The 16,876-nt window shown below is 35.6% G+C and overlaps 1 protein-coding gene across 1 annotated transcript; it reads right to left on the reverse strand.

Moving 5' to 3' along the window:
• Window positions 1–95: 95 nt before the first annotated feature.
• On the reverse strand, window positions 96–16,038 carry LOC144965922 (putative acyl-CoA synthetase YngI). The gene is made up of 6 exons (XM_078901775.1): window positions 15,662–16,038; window positions 13,415–13,659; window positions 11,053–11,183; window positions 8,993–9,860; window positions 1,993–2,144; window positions 96–818 (listed from the first exon to the last, which is right to left on the reverse strand). The coding sequence occupies exons 2-6, from the start codon at window positions 13,647–13,649 to the stop codon at window positions 549–551; spliced, it is 1,656 nt and encodes a 551-aa protein (XP_078757901.1). The 5' UTR covers window positions 13,650–13,659; window positions 15,662–16,038; the 3' UTR covers window positions 96–548.
• Between the last annotated feature and the right edge of the window lie 838 nt (window positions 16,039–16,876).

The raw sequence follows: 16,876 nt of genomic DNA on the forward strand, positions 1-16,876 counted from the left end.
AACAAGATATAAATGAAGGACATCAAGACCTATACTGGCGTGTCAGATGACAAGTGTACCAAGAAGGCAATGGGGAGACAAGAGTGACACATCAATTTCTGCAAACTTCTGCCTAGTGGATGACACCAGAAGTAATTAAGTAATTTATTAAGTAAATAATGATTATTCTAAAAGACTTCATAAAATACTGCAAAAATAAAAATACTAAACGGTAACCATACTTCCGAACACAACTACAATGATAAAAGCAACGATACCGATATCTACCCTTTATCCATATTGCATAATCAACATCACACTCGATGAAAATTCATGAGTACCGATGTCGTTCACGGGTGAAGTCCAGATTTTCTTCTTACCCTCCTGTCTACCCGCCAACAATGATTGCGTCATATCGATCTGGCGGAATATAATTTGCGATTGACAAGCGCCATATCCAGAGGGTAACAAGCATTTTCTAATATCTGTTTCACTATATTGAAACCAGGATAAACTCCGGCTCCATTGGTCTAATGGCTCTGAAGGACTACAACATTAAGATTACCAGATTACTGACTTTTCTTACAGTTCAGTCTCTTCAAAGCTTCTTCCCTCATCTTCTTACGGTCAATTTTTCCATTGACATTTAAAATAATTTCATCAAATATCAAATAGTATCTTGGAAGGGGTGTCATTTTATCGTCTTCGTGAGTCAAGTAGAGTTTTTTACAATATTCTCTCATTTCTTCGGTTGACACTTTAGCATCAGGCATCAATTTCATACACAGGCAGATCTCTTCGTTGTGAACTGGGTCCGGTATTCCGAGTACCACACATTTCTGGGATCATACATCAAAATAGAAATGATGATTTTATACAAACGTGTTCAAAATACAGGAATTTATCAATCCATATCTGAATTCTTAGTTTTCTAAGTAATGAGAATAATGTGTTATACAATTTTTAATTGAAACAATTACCTGTTGAATCGGTCTTTCGACTCTTTGATCAATATAATTCAGGGTATCGATGGTCAAATCGTATAAAATATCGTTATTCGTGTCGTAAAATATTTCTATTTAGGCTACATCTAAAAAAAATAAAGTTAAACCAGGCTCATGCGATGTGTCCGCGGTGTCACAATGCAATGGCTTGACCACATCATCTTGCCTTTAATAACTGACGATCTACCCATTGAATTCTCCCAGAACATACATATTCTTGTTGTGTTAACAATTTCCAGGTGGGATTCGATCTTACTCGTACAATAGAAAATACTTGAACGGTTATATAGTGCACAATATTCACCGAATATGATCAAAGTGATTTAAAAAAGGATCCCAAGCATAACTTTCTTAAGCAATTACGTATAACTAAAACCGATCAGCTTATAGGTTATGAGAATTTATCATAATAATTTTACACATGAAATCGCATTGAGACACCTTACAATGTTATGCATTTTTTCAAAATGATACTAAGCTGCTAGAAGCTGTGGATCTGTGGATTGTAAAAAGTTGTAGACAAAAATGAATATGTCAGCTTTAAAAAGTACCGTATTTGGTATTTTGTTCTTTTTTAAAGTTATTATATTCATTTTTTATTGTTTATTGCATTATTGCATAATCGCTTGTGTTAAAATTGTGAGAGATGAACAGGATCTAAGAGGCTGATTACTTTGTGAGACAGGCCAGTCCTGAAAATGACGTTACATAAAAGACAAAGCATATACAACGCTTTTACACTATTTTCCTCCCGACAAAGGAATTGATGTCATCGACTAGGTGCACCCAATAACTCTCAGCAAAGCACTCTATCAGGTCTGATTTTAATAAGGTGTAATGCTCACACTTATAGATCTTTTTCAGGAACCACCAACATCAAAATGGATCGTAATTATTTGTAAACTGTGAGCGACCAGCGCTAAAAATTGCCAGATATTTTTAAGTGTACAAAGTTTACCATAAAACTAGCCTTGAAGAGAGAAAACTATTGAATCCAGAAAGTTCAAACCTGGATTTGTGGGTGTTTTGTGACGAGTAGCTCCATCCATCCAGGGTAATGGCAAAACCCATCCTTTGTGATGACGTCAGCTTTACGACACATCACAAAGAGTTTTCCCTCATTGTTGAAATACCCAATGTCTCCTGTCTTGTACCAGCCGTCTATATGGAATGAAGATTGTATTGGTTTTTTAACATATCACAGTTATAAGGTAAGGCGTAGAAAAGAAAAAGATCTGAAAAATTGCACTTTCTTTGTCTGGCACTGTTTCATATCCATTTTTCTCAGATATTTAGAATTTATTGATGCTGTGCGTTTACGTAAGTAACAAACTCGCAAAATGTGCCCATTGAAATGAATCAAATAACACACAGAACAATGGGTAACACTTTATGTTTACAGTCTGTTAGAAAGACTTGAGTGGGAACCGATTATTCATCTGTCGGTCTAAAGACAACAACAAAGAGCCGAATGTTGCCATTTTCATTCATTCTATAGACAAGATGCATGCACCCGCTGGTGGAGTCACAGGCTGTGATCTGCATCAAGCTCTACAAAATACCTTTAATTGAGCCCTGGCGTTGTTATAGCACATGACAGTTGATTGAGGCGGGAGGGGGGGGGGGCGAAAGTCAGTCCATTCAATGTAGTGGGGACCGTTAGGACCAAATATCATAGGAATTGTGCAAATGCTGGTAAAAGCATGAAACTTTGCATAATGAAACTTCTTATAACAAAGAATGATTTTTGATATAGAACCACTCTGAGAGAATTTCTGGTTAAACACAAGAGCTCGCTGAAAAACGGAAAAATTGTGGTATAAAATAAAATGGGCAACTAAAGTATTGAGAACGCCGTATTGTTTACATTTCTGTTCGCTGCGCTTTGCGAATCGGACAAACGACTTTATTTTTTGTCACACACCTCTTCTAGATCTATTATTATTGTTTAGCTTTAGGAATTATTCCATTTTCATGAAAAATGAACTTGAAAAGGTAGAATAAGGTGAAAACATCTCCCGTTCGAATGATATTCTTTTGCTGTTATGACTTAGGCTCAGCCGACCGAGTTTTCCGCATTACTTGCAGATATTAACAAGTTGGGGCGGCCAAATTTATATTTAGAGACTGCCAAATATGACGACTTGCACGAAATCACTTTTTGTGCCACTTTGTCTCCGATCGATTATGTTGCTAATGTGAAATAAAAAGATACCGTGAACATTCGAGTTCATAAACGTTCTTTACCTTATACCATGATATCATATTGTAGGTTTCCACTGATATTTACATGGCATTCCTCCTACATTGCATGACACAGATGAAAATAAATTCATCAACTGTCATTCATTCTGAATTTTGCTTTACGTAATTTCTACTTTAGTACTCCAACATACAGCAAAATACGACTTTTCACGTGTAAGCCTAGCATTTATTCTGTCAAATTGGCCATCTGGCAATCATCGGTATGCGGTCGCAATATGTGAGATCGCTCGTGTAGGCGGCAAATGTGTAGAAAGCGGTGACAGTGATCGTTAGTCACCTTTTTTAAACCGATAATGATGGTACACTAATAAGTAACAAACATATGATGTCAAAAATCTGGTTCCAACTCATTACAAGTGTAAATCCAGTGTTTCGGAGAACTGGATAGTACCTTGTGTAATTGATATTATGGTTTCATAGTGATGGCATCTAATTTTCTAGTTTAAATATATGCTGGTCGTCATTAAAGATCATCTATCCTCGTTCTTTTACACCCCATAACCATAATAATCTTCCTCTACATCCTGCTACTAAAATAGATATGCCACCTTATGATTCAATATGCAACCTAATCATTATTAGTCCTCCGAAGGACTGGTTACATACACATTTCCAAGGAGTTTGGAACTGGAAGGGCTAAAGGTGTGACGTCACAACTTCTCTGCCCTATTACTACTAAAGTTTAAGACGTGTAGTGATAAGAATTATGCCGTGCAAATCGGTTGTATTAATTTATTTCGAGCTACTTTTTGACAGAGTAATATACTTTATCGAGGTCTGCATTTACTCCAAAATCAACTGATACTGATACAATCATTATTAAACTATGGTTATGAATTTTTGTCCGATGACAGGCAAAGAACGCCAATCATGGAAGGTGTACTAGATTATTGCAGAGATTGTCACAATGGCAAAACAAATTTTCAATGAAATGATTGATCAAACTAAATGCGTCATATGCCAAAATGATAGCCAGGAACATTTGGAGTGCCCTACCAAAACTATCTCTATAGTCCTCTCTATCAAGACGTGCTATTTAGGGTTACAAAACAGTTGAAGCAACAACAGATGAATTTTTGTGATGCACCTTGCCGAGGAATAATGGTTTTAAGTTTTCTTCGTGGGTGAAGGTTCTGGCACTGCTTCTACTCTCACACACCATGCCTTAGTGTGGCATAATGGAGAGAAAGATAAAGTGAGTAAATGTGACGCTTAAGGAAACAACACAAAACAAACATATGTCATGTTGGGACTAAACTTCCATGATGAATACACGGCAATAGCGCCAGCAGCAGTGATAGAAAATATATACTGAGCCCAGCAGGCGCTTATCTGACGTGCAGTTCCTTTCCTGTAGCTGAACTCAAAAGCTGCACGGGATTTAGACAATGGAGCTTAATGAGGAAATAAAACTGGTTGCGGAAAGAATTGCGGATGCAGTCCTACAATCCAAATTGATGTAAGTGCCGGAGGCATATACACAATACCGCGGCAATTGGTTTCTTGCCTTTTTTCTCATTGTGAGAAGAGTCTTCAAGACGGAAGCTGGGACATGAATCGGGTCAATTCGAAAATATCTAGGAAAAAGAATATCTGGAAAGCAACCTGGGATTTATAAATTGTCAGAGATTGGGACATTTTACATGGCTTCTAGCTGTTTAATTGAATAAATGAGAGTAAAAAAGGTCATACAACCAGGTTGTATTAACATTTTTTATTCCTGTGAATCTTCTAAAGGAGGGGATATTCCTTTATTTTTAAAGAGGACATTTCTATATTATTTAACTCAACAGTGTGGGAACGGGGTGCTATAAATATAATGGGTACTCTAAATAAGACAAGATTGAACACCAAACATAACCCTTTGAAGGCAGTTTTGGAGCCATGTAAGACTCCATGCTCATCTCTCTCATGCTCAAATGACTATTGTGAGTAGCTATATTGATGGTGATGTCATTGTTAGTCCTGATGAATATATACCGCTCAGTCAACTCATGTTAAATTAATTAGAAAGAGCAATGCCAGATAAGTCATTGGAGACAAAGCAAAACGTGATATCACAAAGCTAAAATTACCATTACCACTGTGTAGTAGAGTAAAGGTGTATGCTTTAACCTATTCAAAAGGTGTAGTCATCACTTCACATAAATTGGTAATTTGCATTTCCTCCCGAGTAATTGATCTGTCAACTGATATTGCCAACTCAAGTTTGTTCTAAAATTGAAAATGAATAACTTGTTTGTCTGATTTCACTTAAAAACAACAGCCAGTGACAATCCTTCTTCCACTACATCACAGGATAGTTTTCAGGTATGTATTTCTTCCAGCATCCCACCAAAGAGAATCTTGAGACAGTAAGATACTATTTTCCCATTCTCCATACAACACATTGATTGCATAATAGTTGCCCCATGCATTTTTGGACGTGTATGAGTTCTCAGTAACACGATGAAGCATAATTTGCCCAACCTGTTGCTTGCTGATTCCACCAGCTTTGAATCAAACAAAAGCAAAAAGAAATGCAATATGGATCCAACAACCTCACATTCTCAGCTTTCAATGCCAGATTAGTGGACAATGTGTCTTTGATCATATCCCATATTAGACTACAACATGGTTACAGCCCAACAACGTATGGATTAAAGAAGGCAATTCACAGTCTCGATCCTAGACAAGTGCCTGACATAAGTGCCTGCTCCACTCACTTTTTCCGATCCTAAACAAGCACATGAGATAAAACCGTTTTTTTTAAATCGAAAAGCACATCCTACTTTACTAAATATCATTCAACCATTTTGACCAATCAATATTGAATTTCTTTGAGCTAAGTGTTCGGCCTTTAAACAATAGACGGAGATGATGAAGGTCAGCTTGCTTGATCGATTTTGTTTGAAAATATGATTTTATTATATTTTGTTCATGTTGGCTTTTTTGTATTGAGTGAATGTATTATCTACCAAATTCAGCCCATTGATTAGTGGACAAAGAATAAATACAAAGACCTGTCCACAAGAGACTGGTATTTCAGTGTTGTGTCATGTTCTGTTATGAATCGTGTGCTTTTGTGAATTTTGTTCACTTGTAGAAAACATCGTGCCCTAAATAATCTTGTTTACAGGAGCTTTGGCTTTGGAGTGCCTGTCACAAACTCATGAAAATCTGGAGTTCAAACCTACAGAGGGAAATAAAGAAGAGACTGTTCCTGGCAACGGTAGAGTCAGTGCTTCTATATGTAGCAGCGACATGGACTCTAATAAAAGCCCCTGAGAAGCCACTGGACGGCTGCTACACCCGTATGCTGCGGATGGTCTTCAACATAAGCTGAAAAGAGCACATATCAAATGAAAAGCTCTACAGTTACCTCCGCCCCAGTGACTTCGAAGATACAAAAGAGAAGACTGAGACTTGCGGGGCACTGCTGGAGACACAAGGAGGAGATTGCAAGCAGTCTTGTGCTATGAGAACCACCTGAGAGAACCAGAAACAGAGGCAGGCAGAAAAACATACATTGACTGCCTGCTAGATGACACATGAATGGACAACATCCGGGAGCTGCGTACCCTTATGGAGAACAGGACAGTATGGCGAAGACTTGTGGCTCATGTTGGGCGCCCCAAGGGGCAGCCTAAGTTAGTAAGTAAGTACATGAGCGTTGTCCTCATAATAGAGTTCAATGCATTGGATATAATCAAGGGACAGAACCTGTGACAAATACATATCCCAAATACACATTTTAACAAGCACAACTAATAATCTGGGATATGCTGACGTCTTATGACAAAAGTAGTAAGCAATTACTATTGTCCGGAACACAAAATAGAAACCGAATTAAACCCTGGCTCCATTATCCCTAAATATCATGGCTCATGATGACAACTACTTATCTAGTGGTCAGATGGTCAATAATGGGTGGTCAATTGGTCATTTAGTGGTATTATACATATTAAATAGGGAATTTCCATAAGTGAGTTATTATTATTGACCTGCTGTCGAGCTTACGTATGCCATTGTGATTATCAACTTGACTATCATATTTATGTGATTAAGGAAGATTGGTCATCTGGTCAATAAGCTATAATAACCCTACGATTCACAATAAAAGGGAATGCTTCCGGAATTTCAACATTAATCTTATTTTCATTTGCCAATAATGTATATACTTTGAAATATCTACAAACAATAATGATTTTATGATTGTTATTGAATGGTCATTTATTGGTCAGTAATATGGTCAGTTTGAATAATTTGCCCAATTGTGGCATCTACTTTATACTGCAGTGCTGAACATACTTCGAATTCCATGATAAGAATTTGTATTTTAACTACAAAAAGGTTGTCGCTCATTCTGTTTTTATCAGTGGTCATTTTGGTCATTTCGTGGTCAATTCAGAGCTGAACCGTAATAGGAATGTGTTAATTTGTCTCTTATCTAAAGCGAACGACAAATCCTTAAACGCATTTTGCCTTCAATTAAATTTTGAAGTTTTTATTGTCGCCGATGTGTCTATTTTATATAGCAATTAGAGGGTTTTAATGAGTGGTCAGTTGGTGGTCATTCCGGTCATTTGTCAGGGTGGTTCTATATCCATAATTGTTTGTATGGCCACTCCCTTCGTTGTCACCAAATTTCATGCTTTTACCACAATATGCACAATTTTGGTCCTAACTGCCTCCACTAATGGGGTTCGTCTATGGGCGGCGAGAATCCGTTGTAAGGTCTGACCGGACTAGATGGTAACCGGGGATATTATGGGTTGGGTGGCGCCAACAGAAGCTGCTGCTACATCCATGTGTATATCTGTATGCAACCAATATACTTGTCCGACACATACCAAACACCTTGTCTTGGTAACGTAGCTTGCGCGTCTTGTCTAATCTGAATGCCTATATTACAATTAGCTCAATATCCTGACAGGTTCCTCACTCCTGGGAAAGCAGAAGGTTATATATATATATATATATATATATATATATATATATATATATATATATATATATATATATATAGGTCAGGCTAATTTGAGTGCGTCTAGAAGAAGTCCAGCAGCTTACCTAGACGTAAAACATAACAACAAGCCACGGGAAGATTGAATGGCAGCCTATCTAGGAGCGAAAGTCTGAAATGAATCCTAACCCTCCGCGTTTGGGCGCATGACGCGGTGCCGACAACACAGTAAAAAGACAGTAATGACATACTTCGCCAGTGGACTTCTCCTTATGTGCAATTGAATCGTCAGATTAGTAAGCGTTATAAATGTATGTTGACAAGCCATCTTCATCGAATCAACCCTCCCCCCTTCCCACGCCCTTGTCTTGGACTAGCCATCTGTATGGAATGCATATAGTATAATTGTAATGACAAAAAAGTGAAAATGGAAAGGTTTTGGATTAAAACAGTACAAGCAATGGAGTTTTCGTGTAGAAAACCATCGAAAGCAAGGGAATGAATAGAATATAATACACATATAAAACGTAGTGCACTAATTTGTTTTTAATGTTCCTCAGTTTATTGTTTTACCGAAGAAGAGTTTCTGATCCAATAAATGTCTATTGTTTGGACTGATTTCTTCAGAAGCCTTTTCATTTTAAAGTATTTAATTGTAATTTTACTAGCTCATACTTTAGGCAGCCGCCACTGCTCTTAAAATGTTTAATAAAAAGGTATTTTTGTTCTTCTATAAGCATTAACTTGGAATAGACTATCATATAGGATACAGTGATACAGGGAGTATGAAATACTATACCTTTTGTAAAGGCCTCGGCAGTCTTTGATGGGTTATTCAAGTAGCCATTGAACACCCTCGACGAATGCACCAAAATCTCGCCTTGTTTTCCCACAGCCACTATTTCATTATCGGTTCCAACAATTTTAAGCTCCTTGACAACCGGATACCCGACGCACATCTCCAGAAAATCTGATTTCCTCGTCACGGCATTGCCAGCAACAAATGGAAATTCTGTACCCCCATAGCTAATGAAAACTTCATGAGTAATTTTTCCTATTGCTTCCACTGTTGCGTTATGGATAGGTCCGCCACCTGTGACGAGAGCACCAATTTGTTTCTTAATCAAGAATCCGTCTTCAAGTGCGTCAAGAATGTGCTGGATATCAGGTGTCATCAACATACACGAATTCACGTTTGTTTTGTTAAAAATATTGACCAAATATGACCCTATAGTCATGTTTACTGGGAAGCCATTGGTGAGATCGACAAGAACTCTAGTACATCCAAGAGCGGTGTAGTATCTTGGAACTCCAGCGATCCAACCCATAGACTGCATGTTGAAAAATACCGTCTCTTCACACAGGTCTAGAAGTTCCTTATAACGAGCGATGATATTCAAAAACATTGAATGGGAATGTGGAACGAGCTTAGAAAATCCGGTAGTCCCGCTGGTGACTAGAACCACGGCAGTATCATCCTTGGAGATGCTCTCATCTACAAACATCTCCTCTTCTTTGTCTATTGCATGAATCCATCTTTCTGATTCTTTCAAACCTTTGGCTGCGATTCCAATGACATGAGTCAAATTTGGAAGATTTTTGTATTTTGTTGTCGCAGAGGTTTTGTCATAGAATCGAATATTCTCCAAAATGCGACAAGCTCCATTCTTGATGGGTAGAAAACAAATAGAATAATATGAATAAATATCAAAATGTATACAATTCTCATTGCGCTTCATAATTTTTTAAAAAATCAAAACGTAGTAATGTAAAATGATTATATTTTTATGTCCCACCAGAACCGGTATTATTTAGGGATGGTTAAACGGTATTTCAAGTAAATATATAATTATTTTTTTAAATAAAAACAATGACGAAAGGGTATGTTACAATATCGTTTTGAGATATAAGTCTTTTTTTTGAACAGTGGGAAAATTTGCTATACATACGTACTTTGATAAAAGAAATGTAAGATTACAAAGCTAAAATGTATTTATTAATTTTTATCAGAATCCTTGTCAGACATCTTCCTGTCAGATTTATAGTCAGACTTATTGACAGAATTATTGTCAGATTTCTTATCAGAATTCTTATCAGACTACTTTTCTTTTCAAACGTCTAGTCAGAATTCTTGATAAACGTCTTTTCAGACCTCTTATGAGACTTCTTGTCAGACAATTAATAAAGATATTGTATATGTTTTTACTTGAAATTGTGAGACTTTGCGGTCTCATTGTATGATGCTCGTATTCAGACCGGTAGTTCCATGTTTCCAAAATGGTTCGCAAGGTTGAGTTCTTGAAAAAGGTTCTCCAATCGTTCATATGTTCAATGAATACATGACTGTTAAAAGCGTTGCCCCCATCTAAAAAAGCTCTGTTTATTGCCTTAAAACGTCATGTTTATCCTACATGTTACGTGTTGCTTCTAAGAACACATTGTCAAACGCTTGGATCACTAATGGATATTGTGTCATTGAAATGCTCATTTTAATACAGCTTTTTAAAGCATTCTCACTTTCGATTGAGAGTCTACTGTATTCTAGGGATGATTCTATATCTGATAAATTTGATTTTAAGTTACGAATTTATTTTTGTAAATAACATTAGCTAGTACATATAATTCTCAAAAATGATTATAGTTTAGACGTTTCGGGTTTCATCTTTATCAAGTTTAATGAAGATAAATATCAGATTACACGATGGCGAAACATTCATCCATATATTTTCAAAATCTGCAAAATAACTTTTTTTTTAAATATTTTTTGGTCTATCTACGAGAGAATTTTCAAAATTTCTTCTTATTTAAATCGCCTTATTTCAATATAAACGTGCTTCCTTAAGGGATGTGTAGCTTTACCTTATCCTTAGGATCATAGATGATAGCTTTACACTTGGATTCCTGTAAGTTATGGATGAGGTCTTCGCCACTTGCCAGAAACAGTTGCCCGTGAGACGGTATAGCCCCTGAAGCTAGGGTTCCAAAATAGGCTGGAATGATGAATAATAAATTAAAATAATAAAAACGTTACTAGAATAAAATTCCCTTTCAACACCTATATCGTGCGCACATCTAACATTTCATATTTCTGGTCATCACATCGGCAGAATCTATTCCGATCTTTCCTTGGAATAGACCATAAACTTGAGGCTTTATATAGCGCAATAGCCACTAAATGTGCTCAAAGCGCTTGACAAGGGGTCCTAACCAACAACAACACTTAACTTGTAGAACGAGACATGACGCCTGTTAGGCGATATTACAATTTTTTACTGACTGAGACAACGCTGTTAACGGCCAGGTACTCATTTTACACCCGTGTACGAATGTGAGTAAAGAGTCTCTTCCAAAGACTTAACTATGCGTCGAGTGAGGCTCAAAACCAGGACCTTCCGATCGAAAAGCGAGTGTCATACCACAAGACCACATAGACAATTTTCATTTGGAGATTGTTCAACAGGATTCAAAAATTTACATTTTTATTCTAACATACGGTCACTATTCCATCTGTTTAACCTCTTCATTATACCCTTTCAACGCAACATTGTGATCACATTTTATCTTATCTTATCTTATCGTCTAAAAAGCTAACTAGGATCATATCCTCTCAATGCCTTCTACATGACATGACATTGAAACAATCGTAATCAGTCACATTTAATTTTGAGTATGACAAAGTCTTATCATATTCGAATATTAATTAATTCAATTCTTTGTCAATCTCAAGTTGACACCCTCTAGTCATGTGACATGTATTCCAAACGAAGAAGCAATCTTGTTGCTCGCCTTTATACATTTTCAATACTTATTGATTTTTTTAAAAAGTAGGGCTCCAACACAATTTCTATATTCAAGACCTGACCTGACAATTGACTTATACATTGATAAAAACAAATTTGAATCATAATACGTAACATTTCCATAAATATTTCCTAATAAGCGATTAGACTCAGTAAAACAGGCATTGATATAATGTATTTCAAAAGTATTAAAATGGGTTAAATATGTCACTAGGATCCCAATCAAAACCTATCACAGACAATGGATCTGAACAGAATCCCGATCCAGTCCATCCCACACAAACATTCATGCTTTCCCTCTGCAAATTAGACTCTGGAACGATCTGCCACCCAACGCTCCAGACTCAGGATGCATCCAACTGTTGTAGAGAATTGTTTCCCTTTGTGTGACAGATTATAAACGTAAGTTAATCTTTTATATCTTTTTTTTTTCTTGTTTTCTTGTGGGTGTCAAATCTAGAGGACCTACATACTAATGATGTCGAAGAAGAAGAAGAAGAAGAAGAAGAAGAAGAAGAAGAAGAAGAAGAAGAAGAAGAAGAAGAAGAAGAAGAAGAAGAAGAAGAAGAAGAAGAAGAAGAGAGAAGAAGAAGAAGAAGAAGAAGAAGAAGAAGAAGAAGAAGAAGAAAGAAGAAGAAGAAGAAGAAGAAGAAGAAGAAGAAGAAGAAGAAGAGAAGAGAGAGAAGAAGAAGAGAAGAAGAAGAAGAAGAAGAAGAAGAAGAAGAAGAAGAAGAAGAAGAAGAAGAAGAAGAAGAAGAAGAAGAAGAAGAAGAAGAAGATGAAGAAGAAGAAGATGAAGAAGAAGAAGAAGAAGAAGGAAAGAGATTCAACTATTACATAACATATAACATATAACATATTTTCCTCATTTGATTAGCTAAAATGGAAGTAGAAAAGAGAAAATCTTTTGGTGGGTATGAATACAAATCCAACATTAAAAATGAGGGGAAGGGGATCTGATATGCTTTGATGAAGAATAAACATTTTCCACTTGATGACATACGTTTTGTAAAAAGCTTACAACATCCGCCAGCCTACATTCTAACACACACCAAAATGTACAATCTTAAACGTTTATAGTTAATACAATTAATGATTAATACAAATTTTTGAAAATTACAAATAAAAAGAATAATAAAGAGCTCAGTGACGTCATTTTGTTCCATCTATACAATCCCTGTAGATAGCTTGAATCTATTTCAGAGTCAAGCCTTTGATAGCTCTCAGTTACAAAATTATAAAGAAATTTACTTTAGGGGTGGAAAAAAAGTATTTTTTTCATGGACATAGATGTATAAATTTGTTATTTTCAACTGGGATTAATACTTCACGCAGGGGGTTTCTTGCTTTCTCGGCCAAAATGTATAACAGGCTTTATATGAAGATAAGGATTTAATCAACGCATCGTTATAATAACTTACTTAAAAGTCTCTCCGGAGAGTTGACCAAAGTGTTACAAACAATGTCACCCTTGCCCAAACCACGACGTCTCAAGACAGCAGCAAATTTCCTTGCTTTATCCCAGATGTCCTGCCTAGTGATGATTCTTTGATTGAGGTCTTTGTCCATGAATATATAAGCTGCTCTCTCAGGCTTTGCCTTGGCCAGTTTCTCTACATTTTTTAGAAATGTGGCATCCTCGGCAAAAAGGTCCATCGTGAATATTCTTAAACAAGAAATATAACAAAATGATGATTTGCGTTTATCTAAAACATTTACTAATCGTATCCGCTAGATCTATCATACTAACACATAAAACCTTGAACTGTTATACTCTAATAGAATTTAGTAAGAATTAAACACCCAACTGGCGGCAATACAATAAAAACAAAGAGGCAGTGACATCAACTTCATTAGTTATAAATAATAAATATAAATATAATCACTATGATCAAAAGAAACTAAAGACTTGTATATCAAAATATCAATATAGCACATTTCAAAGGATATCCGCTGGTCAATGCGCTTCATAATGTTTAGTCGTTCTAACAGCGGGCCATATGAACCATATTTCTATATATTTCATAGAGTACCAGTTATTCATATTTGTTTTTGATCTCGTTATTTTTATCGGCCAAATAACACTACCAGCTTGCGAGTGCTATGGTCAAGAACTCGATGCCGAAAACCAATACGAGTTCAACAATTATATAATATCGTACGAGCTGAGCCATAATCATCAGAAGAAGAATGGAAAGAAGCAATTTATCTCACCATTATAATACACTACCGGTGAAATACATATCAAACTTAATATGTGCATACTTCAATAAAGACGTTTTAGAATATTATTTTTTCATGTGATCCAGAGATTGATCTGACAGCGAAATACACTCAAAATGATATAAATAATGAAAGATGTTCACTGTCATTTTAATTTTCAACGTCAGAAAACGTCATTTTGTTTATCTTGACCCATGGGTGTGTTTCCAACTTTCATAAACAGAACAGCTTGTTTACAATCATAAAGAAATAACCAATCGTTGGACAGCAACACATCATATGACCGATGGCTCGGTCATAATACAGATCGCTCTCTTGTTTGGAGGTATTATAGTATACATGAAATGTAAAATGATTATATAAAATCAACATTAACATTCATATATCGCATTTCCACAGATTAACCATGTGCAATGCGCCCTTCAATACTTTATCTATTTTCTCAACAGCGCATATTTAACCATATTTCCATCTCATACAGTACCAATCGTATGTTATGCGTCATTTTGTAACAACTTACACTATCCGTCAATACCTATAATCAGTTCATTCACACTTTAGTCGAATTGGGTAATGCGTGTAAAATGCTTTACCCAAAGATGCAACTTCGAGACCAGATTTTCTTTCAAGATCACTGTCGCCCATCCGGCAACTGACCACCCTAACATTGCTTGACTATTGTGACAAGAAAAGACACCGTTTCACTGATCCACAGAGACACACACAAAAATAGCAATCCTGAGTTCGAAAATGAGTAGAGCTACCTACCTATTATTGTTATTTTTACAAAGGCTCTTATAGTGTTCACACAATGAATGTGGTACTGATTGAACGGTGAGAGTGATGCTAATTACGGCATTGGGAATAAGAAGGCAATGGACTCTAGTGTTCTAAAATAATAATTTAAAAAAAACATAACACAATATGTTGACCAAAAAACTAGTCCTTCAAATATCGATCGATAGAAATTACCCTCATCGTGCAAAAACTCTAAAACCTGGGACATCAAGGAAATGTTCAACAAAGACCTAGGTTTGAGAAGTTTAACAATATGATGGTCATTTTAATCAGTCAATATTTGAAGTTTCAAAGTATCAAATTTATTAAATCTTAGGCTTTCGCCAATAAATCAACAATTTGATGACAACATACATGAAAGTGGAAAAAAGGTAAATGGAACTAAAAGATAAACTGATACCATTAATAACCACACAAAAAAATACAACAATCGTAATACCACCAATACGTACAATAATAATAATAATAATAATAATAATAATAATAATAATAATAATAATAATAATAATAATAATAATAATAATAATAATAATAATATTAATAATAATAATAATAATAATAATAATAATAAATAAATAAATAAATAAATAAATAGATAAATAAATAAATAAATACATACATACATAAATAAATGAATTTTGAGTTACCTGGCCAGTTCTTTTAACGTGTTTTATTTTCAGAATAATATAAAGTCGAGCTCAATTTTAAATGAGATTAGAAATCACACACCATAGCGTAAGAATGACCTAAATAATACATACTGCCATGTTCTGAAAAAGTAAACCCATCCTATTTAAAATTTTGGCCAGTAAATTCCACCCTCAAATTAAATATCTATCGATTAAAATGACTATTATCTTAATAATTTAAAAAATCCCAAACAAAGGACATCGCAGTCTTCCTTAGCTTCTAGGTTTTAGAGCTTTTGCTGAGATGAATGTAGTTTTAATCGATCAATATCTGAAGAACGAATTTTCTGACCAAAACTTAAAATACCTGGGATTGTTTTCAGAGGAAATATGACTGCAGTGGTAGCAAGCTATATTTTATATAGTTTGTCACGAAGCGTTTCAATGAATGCTCTAATGATCGCAATAAATAATTTATTATTCAGTCATTAATGTTTATGACGGAGGGATGTCACGTTTTTATTTGTTACATACTAACGTTAAAACCGTCGACTCCGGGGTTTCTTTTCAAACAATGTGATGTTTAAAACCATGAAAGCACATCGAATACCTTAACTATGATAGGCATAGCGTTTTATTACAATGTGGAATTATTACAATGAATCGGCTTTGGTTTATTTCAACCGTAAAACGAGTTATCCGATTATCTAGGTATTGTTTTTTGCTTTTTTGTTTGTCTGTTTTTGATTGTTTTGGTGTTTTTTTTTTCCAGATTTAATTGTAATATTATTGGCATTAAAGATGAATTAGTAACAGATGCAGCGGCTCTTTAAAATAATAGATCCAACATTTTTATGGTTTCCTTTTGTTGTGTTGCTCTGTGGGCACGAGGTTTGACACTCGGTCTCTGACTTGTAGAGGGTCTCGCTTGCTCAGTTGGATGAGCACGCTCTTCATACCCCGAATGATCAAGATCGACTACGAGGGAAATCGATTTTTTTTTGTTGTCCACCCAGCAATGATTGGGTAGTTGGGTCTGTTAGATCTGGCGGAAATTGCTTTGCGATAAATAAACGTCCTATCTAAAGGGTATCAAGCAATTATTATTGTCCTATTTGTAATATAGAACCCGAGATAAACTCCGGCTCCATTGGCTCTATGGCTATGAAAGGATTACTTATCTGATGTAGGTCCCTGGTTTGAGGCTCGCTTTGGGTGTGGTGTAAAGTTGAG

The sequence above is a fragment of the Berghia stephanieae genome, chromosome 2, assembly GCF_034508935.2.
Source record: "Berghia stephanieae isolate SIO BIC M18660-M18661 chromosome 2, UCSD_Bste_1.3, whole genome shotgun sequence".
NCBI lineage: Eukaryota > Metazoa > Mollusca > Gastropoda > Nudibranchia > Aeolidiidae > Berghia > Berghia stephanieae.

Coding starts and splice junctions, on each gene's coding strand:
- LOC144965922 (XM_078901775.1), bottom strand. CDS start 13,649: ATGGACCTTTTTGCCGAGGATGCCACATTTCTAAAAAATGTAGAGAAA. Junction 2,145..8,992: donor TGCCGAGGCCTTTACAAAAG/GTATAGTATTTC, acceptor CATTCCATATAG/ACGGCTGGTACAAGACAGGA. Junction 819..1,992: donor CAAAACACCCACAAATCCAG/GTTTGAACTTTC, acceptor GTATGATCCCAG/AAATGTGTGGTACTCGGAAT.